Source organism: Calidris pugnax, unplaced genomic scaffold (assembly GCF_001431845.1).
Source record: "Calidris pugnax isolate Ruff unplaced genomic scaffold, ASM143184v1 scaffold23, whole genome shotgun sequence".
In the NCBI taxonomy this organism is placed as follows: domain Eukaryota; kingdom Metazoa; phylum Chordata; class Aves; order Charadriiformes; family Scolopacidae; genus Calidris; species Calidris pugnax.
Genome location: NW_015090772.1, coordinates 1,245,705 through 1,267,799, shown reverse-complemented (window position 1 = coordinate 1,267,799; position 22,095 = coordinate 1,245,705). Strand labels below are relative to the sequence as shown.

Genomic DNA, 22,095 nt, shown 5'->3' with positions numbered 1-22,095 from the left:
GAAGCCTTCCCTCAGAGAAGCCTTCCCGCAGAGAAGCCTCCCCTGAGAGAAGCCTTCCCTCAGAGAAGCCTTCCCGCAGAGAAGCCTCCCCTGAGAGAAGCCTTCCCTCAGAGAAGCCTTCCCGCAGAGAAGCCTCCCCTGAGAGAAGCCTTCCCTCAGAGAAGCCTTCCCGCAGAGAAGCCTCCCCTGAGAGAAGCCTTCCCTCAGAGAAGCCTTCCCGCAGAGAAGCCTCCCCTGAGAGAAGCCTTCCCTCAGAGAAGCCTTCCCGCAGAGAAGCCTCCCCTGAGAGAAGCCTTCCCTCAGAGAAGCCTTCCCGCAGAGAAGCCTCCCCTGAGAGAAGCCTTCCCTCAGAGAAGCCTTCCCGCAGAGAAGCCTCCCCTGAGAGAAGCCTTCCCTCAGAGAAGCCTTCCCGCAGAGAAGCCTCCCCTGAGAGAAGCCTTCCCTCAGAGAAGCCTTCCCGCAGAGAAGCCTCCCCTGAGAGAAGCCTTCCCTCAGAGAAGCCTTCCCGCAGAGAAGCCTCCCCTGAGAGAAGCCTTCCCTCAGAGAAGCCTTCCCGCAGAGAAGCCTCCCCTGAGAGAAGCCTTCCCTCAGAGAAGCCTTCCCGCAGAGAAGCCTCCCCTGAGAGAAGCCTTCCCTCAGAGAAGCCTTCCCGCAGAGAAGCCTCCCCTGAGAGAAGCCTTCCCTCAGAGAAGCCTTCCCGCAGAGAAGCCTCCCCTGAGAGAAGCCTTCCCTCAGAGAAGCCTTCCCGCAGAGAAGCCTCCCCTGAGAGAAGCCTTCCCTCAGAGAAGCCTTCCCGCAGAGAAGCCTCCCCTGAGAGAAGCCTTCCCTCAGAGAAGCCTTCCCGCAGAGAAGCCTCCCCTGAGAGAAGCCTTCCCTCAGAGAAGCCTTCCCGCAGAGAAGCCTCCCCTGAGAGAAGCCTTCCCTCAGAGAAGCCTTCCCCTAAAGCCTCTAAAAAAACTACAAAAAAATAAAAACCTTTAAGAATCCAAATAAATATATTTAAAATATAACTTCCACAAGTCAAACTAAAATTTAAAAAGCTAACAGGTAGCTAACGCCAGTCAAATGTAATAGCAGCCATAATTCCTCACAACAACCAATACAAAATATCCCATTTGAGTGTTGTTCTGCTGTCATAGCTCATCTTTTCAGAAGTTAACTTTAAAAATAGTTTTTTTAACCTAAACACAGTGAAGTCTTGACAATTCTGGTAGCTTCACCCTACAGCACACAAACACAACGCACTGCCACGCAGCTTCATCTATTTTGACCTTCTGTCAGGATAAATACCTGCCAGAAAACACGTGCCGAGATGCAAGTCACTTCAGAACCAAACACAATTTAGTAACAAACAACTACATCTCTCAGCTAACACCAAGAAAAATTTTCTTTTCTCTTCCCAAAGATTTTTTTTGCCGCTTTCAGCTACCTGGCAAGGAGTAACGACGTTACAGAACGTCAGGGCCCAAATACCGCTTCAGGGCAGTTTGAGATAGCAATGGCACACGTCCGGTGTAATTCAGACTAGAGCCCACAGAACAGCCCTAAAAGCACCCAAAATAATCCTACATCCTGTTCAGGAGGATAGTGAAAGAACCATCATTAGCCTGCAATATTAAATTAGTGGTCAGATAGGAAGACTTTTTTTCAAAAAAGGGCTACAAAGATGCTTAGGGGCCTAGAACACCTCTCTTACGAGGAGAGGCCGGGGGACTTGGGGCTTTTTAGTCTGGAGACTGAGGCTGAGGGGGGATCTGATCAACACCTATAAATACTTCAAGGGTGGGTGTCAGGAGGATGGGGCTGGTCTTTTTTCAGTGGTGTCCATGGACAGAACAAGATGACACGGACACAACACTGTTAATAAGAAGTTCCACCTAAACACGAGGAGGAACTTCTTTCCTGTGAGGGTGGCAGAGCCCTGGCAGAGGCTGCCCAGGGAGGTGGTGGAGTCTCCTTCTCTGGAGACATTCAAACCCACCTGGACACGTTCCTGTGCAACCTGCTCTGGGTGGACCTGCTCTGGCAGGGGGTTGGACTAGATGATCTCCAGAGGGCCCTTCCAACCCCATAGCATTCTGTGATTCATATGGGCTGAAACCACATTAAAAAAAAAAAAAACCAAACCTGAGGAAACATCTTGTAGCCCTGCAGTAGTCTGGTATTTCAGTGATGAATTGTAATTAGTTTGCTTCATAAGACTTGCTATTCTCGTTAATTGCATTGAAAGCTTTTATGGAAGACATAATAAATGCCTGACTTCAAAGTCTCTGAGAGGACATGACTGTAAACGCTTGTCTCCACACAGCAATTGCAATAAGCATGGTGTTATACAGCCTTTTTCTGGGGAAAGAAAAAAAAAAATTCAATAAAATCAACTTCTCAGGGAGCGATTTATCTGCTGGGAAAAGTTAAGCCTTTAATCACTTCGCCTCCCAAACCCACACTGCTGCGAGTCACACCAACCCCATTTGAATGTGAGGGCATGAAGAGAAACTTTGATTCAGAGTTTGTTAAAGCAGAAGGACCTCACCATTTCCTCCTCATATATTTGGAAGGAAATAAACTCCCTCAGCTTTAGAAATGAACCCAGCTACAAGGATGTAGACAGAGGGGTTACTACCAAGCTGTACACACTCAGCAGCCGATGCGCTGAGTGCCTTCAACACGGCACAAACTTATCTGGGGGCCCACAACTTATTTCCATCCTTTCCCAAACAACACTCAAGAGAAAAAGCCATGAAATCAGGTTCTCTAACTGATTTTTTTTTTTTTTTTAATAAACTAGAGAAGAACAAGATAACATTTCAACCAAAGTCATGACAGTCGCATGCTTAAAAGCAGATACATACACATCTCTGGATTTTTCTGTTCTCTTCAGAAAAAAAAAATAAAAAGAGAGAAAAATGGTCATGAGAAAGCTCAACATAATGCATAGAATTCTATACATATTCAAATAATAGCAGACTAAAGCAAGCAGTAACACAACTGGAAAAAAAATATGTTTTAACCATGATTCCAGATCTACCAAGTCTTAAAAGGAAATTTCAGTTCTAGGAATCTTTACCTTGAACCAAGTTACATTTTTATACAGCATTGAAGGAAGTTTTATAAATCGAGGCACTAGAAACAAACTTACTTACACAATAACTCAAATGCATCTAATGTGCAAACTGAGAAAAAAAAAATCTACAGGCCATAGTGTACTAGAAATTTAGAACTTAAAAGGTTGCATTAGACTTGCACTTGCTCACATCGACACAGTGAAAATTAGTGGAAAACTACTGTTTTTCCAGTTAAAAGTAAAATCAGGTTCTGATTGTTGGTTCCCAACAGTTACCTTCCTAGCTTTTTTCCTCACTGTCCTTCCTTGCCTCCTGTGTATTCTCATCGGGGGAAGAATATTGGAGAGGTTTCCACTCCACCCCGTTCAGCAGTTTTGATAAAGAAAAGCCAAGCACCTGTCCTTGTGCACGCTGGTATCGATGGTGCTGTATTCCCTTACTTCATCCTGTTCCCCCACAGCACTGAGCTTCTACAGGCCTAATAAATTTGTTTAGAATTAGATATTCATGTTCTACAGGGGATGTTTATGTTAACGTTTTTGATGTGCTGTTTCTATGGGGGGTTGGGGAGTATCAAAGACAAGTCGTGCTTACAAAGTCATCGGAGTGATGGCACAGTGAAGAAGAACTCGAGACAGAAAGAAAGGAGCTCATAATGGGTACGGATGCTGCTTTCTTTATAAGGAAGAGTATTCAAGACCCAGTGAGGTTTCCACCCAGATGCTACAGTAACTGGCAGCCTCTAAACTCCTACACTAAAATATACCTCGATATTTTAATCAGGCACTTAAATAGGGAAAAAAAAAAAACAGAGCAGTAACATTTAACATAGGTATTGTGACATCTATTCTGTAAGGCCAGAACATCTTGTATGAAGCACTCAGGAAATTCCCTGTCCCACAGAACTCATCACTCATGTCAAGGGCTAAAGGAATGTAGAGTCCCTCATCTGACAAACATGTTTAAAAAATAAAAAGACTAAAAGATGATTAGTAAATATTTGGTAGAAGCCATTAACCACAAATTATATTCTTCATTATCTAATGTAAAATGTAGTGCAAGGTTATTAATCCCTTGAGAAGATGGATCCAAAAGTAAACATTCAATCAGCTTTAATTTACAAGATTTTTTTTTTCCCCACCAAAACAAAAAGTTTCTCCGCTGATAATAAGCTCCCTGAGGGAATACATTATTTTTTTTTTCAAAGGAAAAAAGCAATCATATAAAAACAATCTGAAAAGCTCCAACAATCAATAGTTGCCCTATTTTGAGCCATAACACATTTCTGATCAACATTTCTTTGGAAAAACGTGGGTTAGACCAACCAGTCACTGGTCCTGTAAGAGGGGCCCTGACCTCCCTTCTTTTAAGAAGTTTTCTGGAGATGAGAGTAATCATTCCTTTAAAACTGTAATGAACATATTTTACTCAAATACACTTCAAAGTTACAGGAAAATTCTACCTGCAAGACTTCACCTACCAACATTTAAATGGTTCATTCGAGATTCTGTCACAAAAATAGAGAATCAAGGAAAAGGAGGTGGAAATTCAGTTGTAAGACTAAACACTTGAGAGGTCATCTCTATGTTATGCAAGTCAAGGGACAAATGAAAAAAATCTACAGACACACAAAACACATTTTTATGGTAATGAGAATACCAAGTATTTAAACCATTCTTAAGGAATTTATTTTTTGTTTACTGACGATTTACAAGGCCTTGATTATTAGACAAAATAGCATATTTAACTAAACTCAAAAAAAATACAAACCAATAGAGAATAGAAGGAAACGCTATATGGTTCTGTAGAATATATCACACCCAGCGCACGCACTGCTTCGCTTTTTCTCATCTGAACCCATCTGTTACTTCTAGGATTTTTTGCAAAGAAACATTTTGGTCTAGCCAACATGTAGTGTACAGTTTCAGACCACTGAATTAGGCTCTAGTTCTGGCGTTAGTCTACAGTCTAAACCACTGCAGCAGATCTTTCGAAGTGTTTAGTGTAATCAAGAACTGATCTAGACATTTTTTGAGTGGTTAACAATAAACTGGAGTTATAGACTGCACACAGTTCAGTATGGTACATTAACCGAAGCTAAAACTTTTAGTATGCTTATTGCCAATTTCTCCCCAATTTTAACAAGCAGAGCTTCTTTGCAGGTACATTATTGCTGAGGGTAAAAAGGCTGTTGAGGAAAAGGGTATCCAGGTTGTTGAGCTGGCGGATATGGTGCTTGTCCAGGGTTTTGAAAGACAGGTGAGGGTGCATATGGCAGATTATATTGACCATACATGTATGGATTATAGGCCACGGGCATTGGCATCTGGCAATACCTGTGTGGGAGGGGGGAAAAAACAAATAATCATATTTTTAGATGCAAAACAATGCTTATGTTAATTTGAAAATAACAACTCAAAGACATACAATCACTGCAAATGCTTTCATTTCCCTTTCTGCACAGCAGAAAGCATTGTAACTTTCAAGGATCAAACATGAAAAAAACACCCAAACAAGCCATAATGCATGGAACAGAAAGGGAGACAGAAGGTGGACTGAAGGCAACCAGCTGAACACGAACTGATCTAAATTGATTCTCTTATGTTTAATATCATTGTACATATTTTAACATTTGCTGAGCCTGTTGCTGAAGAAGAGAGCAGCTGCCTTCAATTCCTTGTGAGGACTCCAAAAAGATGGAAAAAAACATCAGAAGAAAGCACACTACTCAACTGAATTGTTTCTGTATTTTTCATCATCTTCAGCAAGATACCAATAGTTGAAAAATGAGATACGCCAACACTTTTGAGATAAGCAACACCAGCTGATTATGCAAGGGCTGGCAACAGTCCACAAAACACAGTTCAGAACTGCACTCCTATCTCCCATCTCCTCAAAAAATGCCCAACTCCAAAAACTTAAAACAAACCCTCCCACAAATGATCCCAGCAAATGATCCCAACAAGAATCACATGATTAAAACAAACAAAAAAATTATCTAGCCTCAAACACTAAACACATCTTCAATTATAATAATAACTCATTTTAAGCTGTCACATGGAACAAACAAGTGCTTTTTGGTCTCAGGATAAAGAAGTGCTCAAGTACTCCCATAGCTTACCCTGGGTAACCTGGATAAGTTGGGTACGGAGGTCCCTGTGCCTGTGAAGGTGCAGTGTTTGCTGCAGGGGCACTGGCTCCTGGAGTAGGAGTAGGAGCAGCAGCAGGAGCAGCAGGAGGAGCTGCAGCTGTCCCCGAGGGTGCTGATGCAGAAGGGGAACTGCTTGCTGCAGAAATCACTGGGGGTGGTGGCCGTGCCGGTGGCTGCGGTTTAGTCCCCTAAGAAGAGAAAGTGAATTAAGCTGCAGCTTCTTTCTGAAAGTCTCAAAATCAAAATCTGTGGTTATAGGACTAGTTAATTTTTATTTTAAATGGACATTCTATAATAATGCAAAGAATGTAAAAAGCAATAAGCTTTCCGTTTCAATTCTATAAATTATGAACACCAAGAGTACATACTACATCTCTCTGCAAAGCCTCTAGACTTTGCCCTCTATTTCACTTCACCATATTTCCAAATACACCAATATACTAAGGAGTAGTACACGCAAATTACAGATCAGGTTGGAGATCCAAAGTGTGGACCCTCTATTTTTCAACCCACTAATTCCATAGCATATATTTACCACCATGGTTCTGGGTGCTGGAGTCGGAGCCGACGATGCAGCAGGCTTAGTTCCTGCGCCTGGCGTGGTCTGATACGTCGGCAGAGGAATAGAGGGAGCACTGGGTTCCCTGGCAATGCTTTGCTGCAAATCTCTATTTAAAAAAAACAAACAAGCAAACACACAGCTTAGTTTAAGAATTGTTTGTTACACACTTCAGCAAGCTAAGCTAAAAAGATGCAACGGAGTAAAGCTAGTATTTAAAGCAGGGTGACTGAGCTCGCTCAAACTAAATCGGGAGTCCAAATCACTTCCACAGAAACAATCCTCTAGCCAACCCTCTGATTAACTGTTACAGTTGTTTTCTAATAATGTCTTTAATGTTGCAACTCAATACCGGGTATAGATCACTGAATTAGCCAAAAGCTTTGGGATCAGAAATTATAGAGTAGTCAGAATGCTTAGCAACTTGGAAGCTTTCCTGAGAACATAAGGAAACCTCAAGGATATGGAAAAGGATATAAGTACATTTCAGTAATTTTGATGTGTAAACAGATGCTCAAATACAGAAAAAAATCCCAATGTTGTATTGCTTGTAGATTTCCCTAAATTAAATAATATTGCATGCAAATACCATACATCTAACAGAATTGTTAAAAAAGAAAAAAGAAAAGTCCACTAGAATTGCAATATTATTTTTATCTGGATAATCATAACTATAAAAAAAAAAACCTGGCAAATATCTGAATGGCTCAGCAAGCACATGACCTGTCAAGTGCTTTGTTCTGTTACGTCTAGTGTTCAAATTACTCTTGATGAGACACAAGGTGGCTTTGGTGTCAGGCTGTACTACAGACATTCACAGAATTAAACAGAGTAACTTTACAGTCAGTCTGCCAGGAAGACTCCCAGGAAGCAGTTTTAAGTTCCATATTCAGAGGCATGTGGTGCATTTCTCAACGCAAGGATTCAATATTTGAGATTGGGCAGATTCTTCAGAGACTTGAGGAAACATTTAAAATTTCAGACAATTTTGCCTAAAAATGACAGGTGAGCGATATGCAACAGTTGGAATTTGATACCTGGTGTTCTGAAACAGAAGCCAGGGGAGGCTGACAAAGGAATCCAGTCTAGTTGGCAACAAACTACAGGCTCCTATTACACAGCCTGCAAAGGGGAGCTCCAAAGGAAAACAAAAGTGGGAAACTTGGTACCAAAAAAAACCAAGACTGAAACAAAAACTCCCAAGGAAACTCTTCTTGTAGTTACCCCTTCAGTGAAATGGAATGATGGAGAAAAAGCTGGAAATACTGTCTTGATGCTGTTATATACCCGTATGTATATCTCAAACTGTTTCTCACAGGTAGTGGAGTCACTATTCAACACTGTGTTATACTGAAACTAACAAAACCCAAACTTAACACCTTAGAAGATGATACAAGGGATTTTCTTCTTAAAAATCACACCACAGAGACCAATGGCGTACAGAACAGAGGTACCATTCAGAGTGAAGTATATTTTGACCACAAAGTGACAAAATGTGAAACTTAAAACGTTATTAAAACCAATCCTCCAATGGAACATCTTTACTTGGGGAAAAAAAAATAATCTCTAGTTATAAATGAGAAACCGTCTAAACAAATTTATTTTCACTAATTGAAGATGCAGCCCACAGTCCATAATTTCATGGTGGTTGAGGGGGGCAGGGGACAGCACAGGGAAGTGACAACAAACACACATTTAATTTATTCAAACTGTGGGCACCAAGAAACACATTTTGTAAACGTATACTCCAAATATTCCAAATCTGATCACTGCCCCCAACCTTGACAGGGTTCCATTTCAGCCACCATTTAATACACAAGGCAGTAAAAGATAGCATGGCAAGAACCCAGCTGAATGTTCTACCAACACTAAGCTTACAGCTCGAACGCTGAATATTAACTTATTAGAGATGTGAGATATTCAGACCTTGGGTAGGCAACCCACAGCTTCCAAACTGCATGAGTGTAAGAACTGGAAGAGAGGTGGAAGGGGTTGTTACACGGTTACTAAGAATTCATTTACAAGCATGATGCCCAGCTGAAAAAGAACAGTTCTACAAGAGATGAAGTCAGGAAAGGTAAAATTTGAGGGCTGAGCATCCCATTCAAAACATGGCACGTGCACAGAATAGTTGCACTTTCACCAACCAAGATTTTAGTAACAACGAGCCCTTTTTATAAGGGGCTACGTATGGACTTGGCTAAAGAGTACTGATTAAAAGGCAACCATTTTTAGTTATATTTTCCTCCTAAGAGGAGAGCCTAAAAATCACAGCTGAAGCTTACTGTGACACAACATCAGACACTTTCCTTCACGTGAAGGACAAAATCTGCTTCTCTCCCCCTGCCGTGTAGGCAACCCATGCATCTGAACAATGGTAAGGTGTCAGACCAGACCACGGAGCAGAGATGGAATACCAATGGTTTTCCCACCACCACACTGGGCACGTGGAATCATATGCTGAAGCATTAATCTAATTTCTTAAACCAAAATGACTGCAGGAGCAACGTGCAGAAATCAGAAGTTCCTCAAAGGAAGGAATAAAATAAAATTATTAACAAACGCATGCCAGAAAGAACTGAGAGTGAAATCATGATAAGATGGAACAGATTCATGCTGAACATCGGAATAGTGCATGCCAGAAAGAACTGAGAGTGAAATCATAAGATGGAACAGATTCATGCTGAATATTGGAATAGCAGAGCAGACTTCAAAGTAGATTTTTCCATTTATTTCTCCTGTCAACTTTCCTAGTTTTTCAGGGGAGAGGAGAGTGGGGTTAGCACTAAGGCAAAGAGGAGGTGATAGTCTTAACACACTTACTCTTCCTTTCTCGTTTCATCAAGTACCCTAATAAACATGTACCCAAAGATTAACTTCTACAATGCTTAAATAAAATACTGAAGTCTTACTTGAGCAGTTCATCTCTTTCAGTCTTGCGAGCAAAGACAATGTCACTGCATTTGTTTTGGAATTTCAGCAGGATTTCTGTCAGCTCATTGTAGAACTAGTGAAGGAAAAAAAAAAAATAACATGCTTAACCAATACTTTCAGACTCCACGCTAGCATATTTTTTACATATTGATCCCATTGTAGGTGATATATTATTAAAGTGCCCAGAACGTGCCATTTCAGTAAAGTTTTCTAGTGTATTTTATTCTGCTTTTCAAAAAAAAAAAAAGTCAGGATATTAAAGGGATGGCCAACAGCTAAGATTTGTGTGTGTGTGTTACATATATATACATTTATACACACACACAGATATCTCTCTCTATGTGTATATAAATATAAAAATAGCTTAAGACAACTAGAAAATGTATTACAACCAGAATAAAATAGAACACTTCTGGTGATTAACTGTTTATCACCTAAAGGATAATTTTTTCTGTTTTTAATTTTACTGCCTTCAGTCAGTTCCACGCATTTCATTTGTATGGACATTTCAGAGTTTTGTTTTCCTTTTTCCCCTCTAGGGAGCTATCAATAAACCAACAAAAAGTACTTAATAAAGCAGCACTAAGACACCTTCCAGAAGCCCAGATCAAAAAAAGCACGCTAAATAAAGCCCTCCTCATCTGTCCTCATGCATGCAGTGGCAGCTTATAAAACACAAATTTGATAAGGTAATTAAATACCATGGGAGAACAGAGGAAAGACTTCCTCAGATAAAATGGCTCATCTGGGTACTTCAGCATCAGTTACTCAGCTGTAATTAACACCTTTTCCTATTTTAATATAAAGCAATGCTCAGAAAAGCTTACTTTTCAGATAGGAACAAAGCAGGTTTTCACAGCTCTCAAAACAATCAAAATCCAAGCAACTCCCTGTCCTCACTTCAGTAGCAAAATCCTCAAAAAATGTACCTCTCATCTAGCAGGTCTGCAAAGTTTATTATGATTTTTGATTCACATCTTATTGTGTAAATAAATAACAAAAAAGTTCTTCTAGTTCCTTAAGTGTTACCATACCTTGGTGCCTTCTTTTAAATTGGCTACAAGCTCCACGAAGTTGTCATTTGCTACAGCTAAGTTCTTCAAAACTTCTTCTCTTAAATTAGATTCGTTGTTTGATTGTTTCATCTTTGAAAAATCCTGATGTGCATTCTTAAAAGAAGGGGAAAAAGAAGCATTGAAAATAACGCAAGCTAGTTCCATGTAAGATTGTGCTTCTTTGGGTATTTTTCCTCTTACTCATTGCTTCAACCCCCTTTTCCCAGCATTTACCTTTCCTTGCCTTCCATTGACACATTGTTCTTCCCAATACTTGCTGTCTGCCAAGAGCAGTGGCTACTTCAGAACTATGCATACATTAACTCACTGGCAGTAGGTAGCAGCTAATTACCTGTTCTGTTGTGGGCTGCCTTCAGCTACTTCTCAAGTTCATACTGCAGACTCTCAGAGGCTGTACTAATTAGGTTCTCTCCATTGATATTCATAAAACCATACTGAAAGTTAGCGTTTTTAAGAAGTGCTACCTCAAATTTGGTTGACATTGGCAAGCTACTAAAAGGACAGGGAAGGGGAAAACTTACAGAAGGATCACATACATCTTGTTTCTTTTGGGAAAATAAACAACAATACTTCAGAAGATTACTCCAGCTCTGAGAAGCAGCCAAACTTGAACATCAAAGGAATATCCATCAAGATTTTTAAAGTCTATTATGTTAAAAGGTATCTCAATATAAAATCCTGGACAAACACAGGCCATATGGTCATTTAGAAATTATCTTTTTTCCTTGTGGAAAAATCTCTTCTTCTTGCAATCCAAGTTGCAGTCAGAATTTGCAAGTAATCTCGTGCACAAATAGGCCCCATTATTACTCAAGCCACTATTGTCACCTCTCCAAGCACCAAGACCTCTTTTGCCACGTTTTAGGTGCCCGTCTCTAGCATTATTGACAAATTAAGGATGAACTTACAAATAAACTTTGGGGAATTCTCAGTAATTTTTACTTTGGTGAGCTTTGTACATTCTGGAAATCAAGCACATTGTAAATAGCAATTAGGAATAAATCAAAGTGTACTTCAGAGACCCAAAACGTCTTCTAGTAGAGAGTAAGGACAGTTCTCCTTCTATCCCAGAAACAAGTATTACGATGGGATATGGGGAAAAAACAAGACAACAATCAAAAACTTCTTAACACACCAGTTAAGCTTCTTTCAAGGACAAAGCCATCTGCAGAACTAGGCCAAGAAAAGGTCCAAGAGAATTTACAGTGGAGCTCTGGGAGATTTCTAAAGCACCGGAGAGATCATTGCTCCTTATTTTAAGAAGACAACATACAAGGTGTTGTACCTGAATGTTTTTGAGAAGTTCTTCCTGCTTTTTTAGGGACTCTTGAACTTTCTGTGTGTAACTCCCATAAATTCTGTCCAACTCTGTCACAGAGATAGCCTCCTCATTTATAGCACCATCCTGTGCGAGTGCAGTTAGGAATTTGCTCGTCATGTCAAAATTTACAGATTTCAAGTCATTTTCCAGTTGCTCTCTCTCCTTCTTAACTTCATCCAGATTGGCCAACAAAGTTCTTAAGACATTAACAACCTGGGTAAGAAAAATTGTCAGAAGTTTGCATGTTTAAAGGAATTATTCCAGAATTACACTCTACTACTTGTTTCCGTCTAACACTCCTCACTGATGCTGACAACACTACTGCATGACTGTTTGTTTATAAATGTGTTTAAGATGACAAACCAGGACAAAACTCAACAAAACAAAGATCTTTAAGTATTTCTCATGCTATATTCTCCTTTAAAGATTTGTTTGTTTCCACTAATAACACTGAATTAATACAAAGATTTTTAAGTCTTTTTAAAACTGATCAGTCTATTCTAAAATGACAGTCAAAACATGGACTTCAAATCACTCCTATAAGAAAAACAATATTCCTGTAGATGAGACATTACTTTCTTGGAAAGTAAGTTGGTGTAACTGCCTGAAATTTTAAAATACTAGGCTGTATCTTTTACATTGCCTAATTGCCCCAAGAGACTGAGCCCTACATCCCACCACCCTATATAACAAAAATATTCATCAAGGATTGCTCTTCTTGTAGCAGTCAACCAGTCTTGCCATCCCTGGCAATTGAACTTGCTCACACTAAGTGTAATGAAATATACTCAAGCAGATTTTAAATTAAAAAAAAAAAACAAACCCAATCTCTTTTCCAAATGTTAGTTACTTCCTGTATCAATTGTGAGAGAAACAGGAGCAGCTGAGGATCAGCCTCCACAACAGTTCATCTAAGTTTACTATGTTAGGCCGGAGCACCTCTGCTATGAGGACAGGCTGAGAGAGTTGGGGGTGTTCAGCCTGGAGAAGAGAAGTCTCCAGAGAGACCTTGTAACGGCCTTCCAGTACCTGAAGGGGCTACAGGAGAGATGGGGAGGGACTCTTTGTAAGGGAGTAGAGAAATAGGGCGTTGGAACTCGATGATCTTTAAGGTCCCTTCCAACTCTAACCATTCTGTGATGCTATGAGTAGCACTTCCGCTCAAAATGGAGACAAATTTCAATGCTTTACCTCACTTCCTTGTAATGTTTTTGCTGGGTTGGCAGAAGGAATGGCAGCATTGAGTTCTGCCTCAGGCTTACACAGAAGTGCAATTGTATCTCGGTGGGACTGATAGCGCTCTTTAACTTGGCCATCTGCTTGCACAGCTTTATTCAAAATATTATGGAAATTGGCTCCCTCTGGTGGTAGGAAGAAGAAGAATAAAAAAAGGTCGTTTATATCATTTCAAAACTTGTTTTATCCAAGACTTGCACTCGAGCAGCTTTCATGCTTTTTGCAAGTCTTCATACATTTTTATGAGCCTGCACATCCTGAAGTTATTAAGACTTACAAAAAAACCCTTAAGCTTCTAAGTTATGTTTTATGGAGTGCATAAACTAGGCATCTATATTAATTCTCCAGAGAAGTATACAAAAGTACATTACATGAATAAACACTGGTTTGAGGTACTCTTCAAATTTAAAAACTTTGCTAAACCAAGGCACCGGTATCACTCCCTTCTTAGCTTCAAAACAACACATATTAAATGCACAGAAACCGTGCTAAAGTCATGGTCCTCAGTAGTTTGACTAACTGCTAGGGAAAGAAAAAAAAAACAGTACAGCAAATCAAAGACAAAAGCACACCTTGATGGGAAATACAAAACCAGAATGTTAATTTACAAAAAAAAAAAAGTGAAGTATTTAAGAGGCAATTGCAACCAGATTCTTAGGAGAACAGCCATTTTTCATCACATATGCTTTCTGACACTTAAGCATGCACGCGCATTCCAGGGGTGCAAAAGCAGCAGCAAATTCTCTGCTGCCACATCATGTCTCCACTCCAAATAATGGTGCAGATTGCATAAGGATATTTTGGCATAACCTCTGCTAAAGTGAAATTTTTGTCTTTAAAGGTAATATCAGAAAACTACTTCAATTTATGCAGCGAGAGTGGATATTTGTAGAGCATCCCCAGAATCCAGTGCATGAAACATGAACTTTACCTGCCCTTAAAGGCTTGTAGAGTTCGTTGGAGGGCGTTCTCTGCCAGCGTTCTTTGAATTTTGTTCGCAGGTCGTTGTCTGTAGTTTCTTCCTCATCCAATAACCGCAGTGACTGCAAGAGCCAAGTGTTACACACATTATAAGCCATTCTAAACATGAAATGACTACAAAAATAACCAGCTAGTGTAGAAAATATAAAGAATGCTTATACTTCCTTTATAAATTTATTTAATTCGGAAAATAGAAAACAGGCACGAAAGCAACAAATCACACCAGTTTCTTGAGAACGCATTCCCTCCCCCTAACCCCAGCAATGTTAAAAACAAAATACTCATAAGGGAACATCCACATGTGACAGCACAGTTTTTGTATGGACTAAACACTTAAATGACATATTTTTAAAGTGCTATTAAAGTTACAAGCATTTTGGATAATAGTGCACTTTTTCTATTGCTGTTAAAAGAAAAAAAGTTCAATGGTGGTACGTTTTAAGCATATTTGAATGTTGGGGGTTGCTGAGCTTACTTCATCTAAAATTTCTTTATTCCTTTGTAGCAGTTCAGGCAGATCTTTGATCAACTGATCAACGGTCTGAATTCCTCCCTGTTCAATCACAGACTTAGACTTGTTCAAAATAGACTGAGGAACGGTGTCGCCAGACACATCTTCGATAGCAGCAGGGAGATTGAGGGAAGCCAACACGCTGAAAGAGTCAACATATGAAACAACAACTTGTTTGTAGTATTAGATGGTTTTATCCTGTAAATAGTGCTGCTGCTATCCAAACAAACAAAGTCAATTATAAAGGACATAGTATCATGTACTCCTGGACAGAAATTGCAAACTGAAAACTCTAAATGTATTCCTAGTGTCTATCACACCATCAGTAAGCTTCAAAGCTCTTAAAAAGCTAAACAAATCCCAGTTCTTTAGCATTTACAAAATATGGCAAACATTTTCAGTAGTAACTATCTGGTAGATGAAGAACCAACTGTCTTGAGTGACATTCCTATCTTTCAGCTTGATATAATGTTTTTATTATTTTGTAAAGAACAAAATTTACAGGGAAAAAAATCACATATTGAGTCCCTGGTGCAATCAAGCTGACCACTGGAATATAAGGATTAATGGAACTGGAATTTTTTCTGAGCAAGCGTCAGACTCCTAAAAAATGAGGAAATATTGAAGAAAATTGAATACCATTTGTTCTTAATATGGTGTCTGTCTTAACATCCACAGAAAAGTAGTTTGAAATACCCCTGCTATGGCTTAAGTTTGCTAGCTTACCATGCAGTAATAAAAAGGTACTGCCATCTGAATGTCCAGAGGTGGAAAGGCAACCGCTGTTTACATGTAGGCTGTTCCATAAATCCTCTTGATAAATGTAACAAGCCATACTTACCCATTTGCCAGATTTGTGGCTTCTCTCATCTGGGCTATTGACCTGTTTACTAGATCTGCCTTTCTCTGGTTATAAACACTCACAGATTGCTGAACTTGCAAGGGAACCATCTTCTCAAACAGGTCTGCAATTAAAGTAGTATAAATTACTCAAAGATGCGCTGTTGAAGGTGAAAGGACACAAATATCTTCACAGCTCCTCCTTACAGGTTGTTGTACAGAGACTGATCTGAACAGTTTAAGATACTCTCCCACACTCCCCAAGATGTCTTAAAAAGAAACCAAACAAAAAAAAAAAAAACCACCCAACTATTTCTACAGGTCTTGAGATTAGGTTTCATAAAAAAAAAAAAACAAACAAAAAACCCACCCAACTATTTCTACAGGTCTTTAGATTAGGTTTCAGTTTTTAAGACTGAAATTGATTTAGAAATAATTCGAAGTCATTACATTTAAAACAATTTTAGGATTACAAATCAGGCTTCGTTTTCAATTCTGCTTTTTTAAAAGAGGAGAATGAGAAACAGAAGAGGGGATCATTTCTCAGAACTCCTCCATACAGCCAACAAACTGAAATTTTTCAGCTTTATGGAAGGTCAGCAACTAAGTTAGTTAAGATAGTACAATTTGATACTTCTCCCTGATATTAGTGTCCCTTCTGGAATTCAAAAAAGTTGGTTTAATATAGAAAATACAGTTGCTGAGAAAATCTGAGAGAATCTTTGACAGAAGGGCACACTGCATATAATGATTTTTAACTTGTGCCTTATTCTTTCAGTACTTTTTATCATCAAGAAGTAGAACAACAAACTGGAAAAGACAAATGGGACTTTCACAAACACTGCTGTACACTGAGTAAAATTCAAAAGTAAACATTTACTTCTTCATGGTATGAATGAACTTTGGTGGCCGTGTGTTGCACAAGGTAACAATTACCCTGGGCACTCCACACACTTCACTTACCAGTGAATTTCTGACTGAGGGGAACAGCAACTGGAGTAGACTTGACAAGACTGGCTTTTCCAATGGACTCCAAATCTTTCAGGTCAGGAACTCGGTCATGGTAAATGAAGTCATTGTCTTTTTTGGCGGCTGTAAGCGCTCGGTTGATTTTGTCAACCAGATCTTTAACGTTTATATATTCATCGTAACGAGAGGCAACTGTTTTCACCAAGTCTGCTGCATGCTAAAAAAAAAATAAAAATACAGTTAAAATAACTTTTCCTTCTTCCTTTCACAAATACTTAAGAAAGCAGATGAGCTTTCCCATTTGCTAAGTAACTACTGCCAACACATATGATCAGTATTATTATTTCCGTAAGAAAATATTCTTCCCTCTTATGTATCAAAAAGGGAAAAGGAGATTTTACTCATTAAAATAGACCATTGGGGAAAAAAATGCTGCATGCTAAAAAAAAAAAAAAATAAAAATACAGCTAAAATAACTTTTCCTTCTCCCTTTCACAAATATTTAGGAAAACAGATGAGCTTTCCCATTGGCCAAGTACCTACTGCCAACACATATGATCAATATTATTATTTCCTTAAGAAAGTATTCTTCCCTCTTATGTATCACAAAGAGAAAAGGAGATTTTACTCATTAAAATAGTTCATTGGGGGGAAAAAAATAAAAACAAACAAAAAACAGTAATACAAGTTAATCTCTCAAAATAGCTTCACTATGACCCCAATATCCAGAAGTGATCATGAGCTAAATGCAACAAAAAAAAAAAAAAACCCAAAGAAAAGAAAGAAATAAAGTGCCACCACGTCATTTTCATGTTGTTTCCTAAAACCCAGAGCTTGCATCTGCAGGTACTGCAACTTGTTTCTCAAACCTTGCGCACATTCATGAAGGAAGAAGGCAGAGTCCTGCACACCTGCCACCAGCACCCATCTAACCTTAAGCTCAGAAGCTACAGAAATTATTCAGAAATTATTATATAGAACAGGAGATCTGCTAGGCAGATTTGAAACTCAAGAATAAACAACTGATATGCCTTCATCTATCACCTAGTAATGTAGCCAGAGTACAACAACTTGCTACTAGAAGCTCATACAGGCACCTCATTGTCATGCAAGCATACCAAAAAAAGAAGTTTCAAGCTCCATCCTGCTGCAAGTCAATAAATGCAGAATGGTAACTTTCAAAATGTCAACATGATAGTTTTACCTAAGTCTCTCAACCCTCCTGCATATCAATAAATAGACATTGCACATGGATCCTACAAATTCAGTCAAAGCAGCACTATTTTCTTTTTTCACAAGGATCAGAAGACATGAAGTAGTTATTTTTTAGTCATTTTCTCCCCTACCTTAATTAAAACATGAGAAAACCTTACTTATGTTAATATAACATCTGTATCTCAGTCCCTCTAGAAACCATATATAGTGGCAAAAAACTATAAGGACTAAAAATACAACTGTATGTACGTTTTTAAAAAATGATCCAGATGTAGACTGGGATGGCAGGAAAGGAGTTTTGTATACACCAGACAGAATTTTAATGTTTTGGGATTATTTTTTGTTTTATAACATTACTTAGGAAGGTTTATTATCAGATCTGTTATATTAGCTATATTGAGATAAGAAGCCTATGCAAACATAAAGATACAGATGTAACATGTCAAGCAGCAATAAACTGCCCAAAAGTCATTAAAATACGTCTTCATAAAAGCTACAGCGATAACTCTCATATTTGCAGCTGCTAACAATTTGATATATGTGATAAACATACTCTGTAATTTTTTTTACTACATTTTAATTCTTAGCTATTTGAACTTTAGAACTCTGAGCTAGCTTTTCAGGGTTTAAAGTTTTCTGATATTTTTCGGAGAAGAAAAATAGTTACCCACCTGCAACCTCCCAATTTCTTCACCAAATTTCTTCTGCTGTTTTGCCAGGATAGATTGATGATATTCTGCATTGGCCTGCATAATACAGTGCTTTGCAGCCAGAACAGGAAACACCTCCTGGAAATAAAAATACTGACCAGGGGAAAGTCCAACCACATTAACCACCACCACAGACAACATGGGATGCAGGAAGAAAAAGGAAGAAGAAAAGGAAATTAGAATCACCCAATTAATGGTTTAGATAGGTTAAAACATTAGAGGTAAATGTCAGAGACCACGTGACTTTGCATGTATTGAATCCAGTCTTTCTTTTTGTTTAATCTGTTGTTGCAAAATTCTTAGGGTTCATTATTTTAGATGAACTACAATTTAACTTCAAGCCATGAAGTCGCAACATTTACTTCAAAGGTTAGAAATGCATGCATAAGTTAGAAAGGATAGTTGCAAGAACACACCCAAACGGTCCCAAGACAAAGCCAAGACACAAGTGTTCTTAAAAGAAGGGGAAGGGGAGAAGACAGGTCCCTTTTTTCTTTTCTTTTAATTTAACCAAGCAATTACACTTAAAACAGCAGCAGGCCTATCAAGAGAGCAACTCTAAAATTTTGAAAGCAAAGAACAAGTAAAGAGACCAATAACTATGGACATGGAAAGCAATTTAAAAGATTTAAGCCCTTTTTAGACTCATATAAATGCACTTATCTTTGCAGTTGTACCAACCAAGACACGAAGAAAACCTTATGCTGCAGCCCACAGTATAAGCATGGTCTTTGATCAAGGATTTGGTCTTACTGACTTATTTCTTAAATCAAGGAGCACTGGAAAACCAGAGTGATGTTTTAAAGTTCTCAGTATATAAAGACCTGCTTCTTCACATTTGTGCAAACTTGCTGCCCCCACAGAGATGGAAAAAAAAAAAGATGATGGTAAATTTGGATGAAAAAGTCATCTGGGAGGCCTTGCAACTGGAATCTGACCCATGAGGTCAATCTCTACTTCACACTCCTAAACCTGTAAGTGTTCTCACAGCTGGTGTTAATTCATGCAACCAGCAAACCTTGTTATGTTCTTTCAGATGATCAACTGACAGATCACTGTGCAACTGCAACAGGGAGTAGATCTATGGCTTAGAAAGGTCCACAACAACAAAAGACAAAGCAATGGCTTTATTTTATCTCATTGCCTCTCAGAAATCCATCGTAAATATAATATCTAGAGGGAGAAATTGCCCTATATGTAAAAAAGTTTTTTTTTCCAAAAATATATTAAAAAAGCCCTGACTGGCCTACAAAAGCATTTGTGTAATTTATTAATTAAGAATACAAATACATACTTTTACTTTAGTACAGCAGCCCTTATACATACAGTTCCTATCATTATCAAGATTCTGTTCTGCACTAGAAATTATAAACCTAGCACTGCACAAAAGGGTTTGTACTATTTTATTATTTCAACATAATTGATACATTTGATACTTGTCATACAGTATATATTCAACGAGCATGAAAAAATAGCCTTCTGCATCTTCCAAAACCACCAGCGCTCCAAGGAACAGTCAAGTCTGATTTGAGACAAATTACAAGTATTGAGAAGGTTTTAGGGTGGAGGAAGAGGGGAAGGCAGACAGAAGGACAAAGGACACACACTGACTTCCAGTCATGTTTTTCATGATCAGGTAAGCGAACGGTACCGCTGTATTCATGCTGGACACGAGAGCAAGTTTCACGTGCAAACATTAAGACTAGATACCAATTGAGCCCCATTAGAAAGTGTTAGGTTTAGAGACAGATTTAGTAAGGCATTAAGTACAAGAAGCCATATCTAAATGCTATCAGAAACATTTCACGATCACTTTAAATGAAATTTAAATAAGTTGCAAGTAAACACTTCGTGTAATAGGATTTTACTTCCTAAAAACAACAAAAAAACCCACTTGCTATCTTTTGCCTCCTAGATCCTTCACTGCTTTTCAAATTACAGGTTCATTTCTTTCAAATGTAGCAATATGTCAGCTTCTCTCGAGGATACGTTGAAGTGTATTTTGTCAACATTATAAACAATAACTGTTATTCCCAAAGTAGCAATATGTCAGCTTCTCTCGAGGATACATTGAAGTGTATTTTGTCAACTACATTATAAACAATAACTGTTATTCCCAACAACAGCAGATCCCAGGTAATTTCCAGGAGAGGTACTAACCTTGGGCAAAGTATCTTTATATTGACACTGTTTGTAAGCATCACCGTAGTAATCAGCAGCTTGATTAGCTAGTTTAGCTATGATACCATCTTTCATTTTATCTGAGGGAAAGGGGAGAAAAAGCAAAGAACAACGATGGTTATCATCAGTTTTTACAAGTGAGCAGGTAAATGACTTCATCTTCAATCAGCAACAACTACATTCTAAGGGTAAAGCTTTACATTATAGCTCAGAGGTGGGAATCCCATTCTTCTCCCTTGACATCCAGCAGCAGCTCCCAGATTTCCTATTTCAGTAGCCAGATTTCCTACTTCAGTAGCCTTCAACACCGAAGGTTCAGTCAGTCATACAAGAAATCTTTTGGCAGCTGCTGGCATTTATGGAGGATGAAGAGTGATGCTTTACCTCAGAGGAAGGGCAAGCTGCCAGCAAGAGCTGCTGTCCCACTCTTCACTCTGCCAGCTTGTTCCAGCCTGGTGGCAGCACAAGCATTTGTGCAGCCATAGTCAAAAAGAATTTAGCTGGAACCTAGTTAGCAAAAAAGAGTTAATTTTCAGGATCTGTCCTCTAACCCAACTCCATGACAGGACTCTCAAACATTTGCAGAAGTGCAACAGCAGAGAAGGGGCTGGTCCCTTCCGTGGCAGCCCACACCACTGCTGACTTACAGCAACGTACAGAAACGCCATTCCTAGCCATAAATAACCACCGTTCCTTCCAAGTGGTATCAAATACTCCATATCAGAGCTGTGTGTGCCTCGCGGCAGCGCTATTCCCTCCCTCACGTCCTCACCCTGTTCCTGAAGCCAAAGCTGTTAAAATAGGAACACGCATCTATCTTTATCTGCTTTTATAATCACCCCTGGCCAGCACTAGCCATTCAGCCTTCCAAAAGAAGGCAGGCAATCAATACAAAATTTGCTGTCCCCTCTAAATAGCTGCCCTTACCAACAAGCACCCTCTGACTCAGGTGATTCCTATGTACTGCCAGACTGATACGTGTAGGGTGGAGGTATGCAGAGATTAGGAGGTCTGCAGAGTAGGCTTAATTAATGGCCAAAATTAAATCAAAGGGATTCCCAAGCTGTCTCCTCATTCCAGCATATTCACACATCTATCTGCAACACTTCTGGCATGAGTTATGATGCAATATATTTACCTTCTATGAGGTAAATGCATTTAAGCTGTGCCAGAAAGATCTTTTCACTGTGGAAGAGGATTTAGATGACAAACAGAGAAAAAGGAGCTTTATGAGATCTAGCAACTTACTTCTTTGCTAAAATGTTTCTCTCCAGTGCACTAAATATTTCAACAAAACCAAACAAATAAAATCTAAATTGACTGTTCTTCCAGCCCCACCTAGTGTG

General features: G+C 39.0%; 1 protein-coding gene across 4 annotated transcripts in view; it reads right to left on the bottom strand.

Moving 5' to 3' along the window:
• Positions 1–2,759: 2,759 nt before the first annotated feature.
• The window catches only part of PDCD6IP (programmed cell death 6 interacting protein), a 34,710-nt gene continuing 15,374 nt past the window's right edge, over positions 2,760–22,095 (bottom strand). Inside the window, exons 6-18 of one of the 4 annotated variants that reach the window (XM_014942147.1) lie at positions 20,729–20,829; positions 18,530–18,661; positions 16,638–16,860; positions 15,676–15,799; positions 14,799–14,976; positions 14,274–14,385; positions 13,298–13,467; positions 12,071–12,319; positions 10,744–10,878; positions 9,688–9,782; positions 6,752–6,884; positions 6,187–6,404; positions 2,760–5,401 (exon numbers count right to left, since the gene is read on the bottom strand). In XM_014942147.1, the coding sequence (XP_014797633.1) occupies positions 5,233–5,401; positions 6,187–6,404; positions 6,752–6,884; positions 9,688–9,782; positions 10,744–10,878; positions 12,071–12,319; positions 13,298–13,467; positions 14,274–14,385; positions 14,799–14,976; positions 15,676–15,799; positions 16,638–16,860; positions 18,530–18,661; positions 20,729–20,829 (2,039 nt within the window). In that variant the 3' untranslated portion in view covers positions 2,760–5,232. The remainder of the gene's footprint in view (positions 5,402–6,186; positions 6,405–6,751; positions 6,885–9,687; positions 9,783–10,743; positions 10,879–12,070; positions 12,320–13,297; positions 13,468–14,273; positions 14,386–14,798; positions 14,977–15,675; positions 15,800–16,637; positions 16,861–18,529; positions 18,662–20,728; positions 20,830–22,095) is intronic. The other 3 variants (XM_014942155.1, XM_014942163.1, XM_014942170.1) reach the window with 3 other exon arrangements.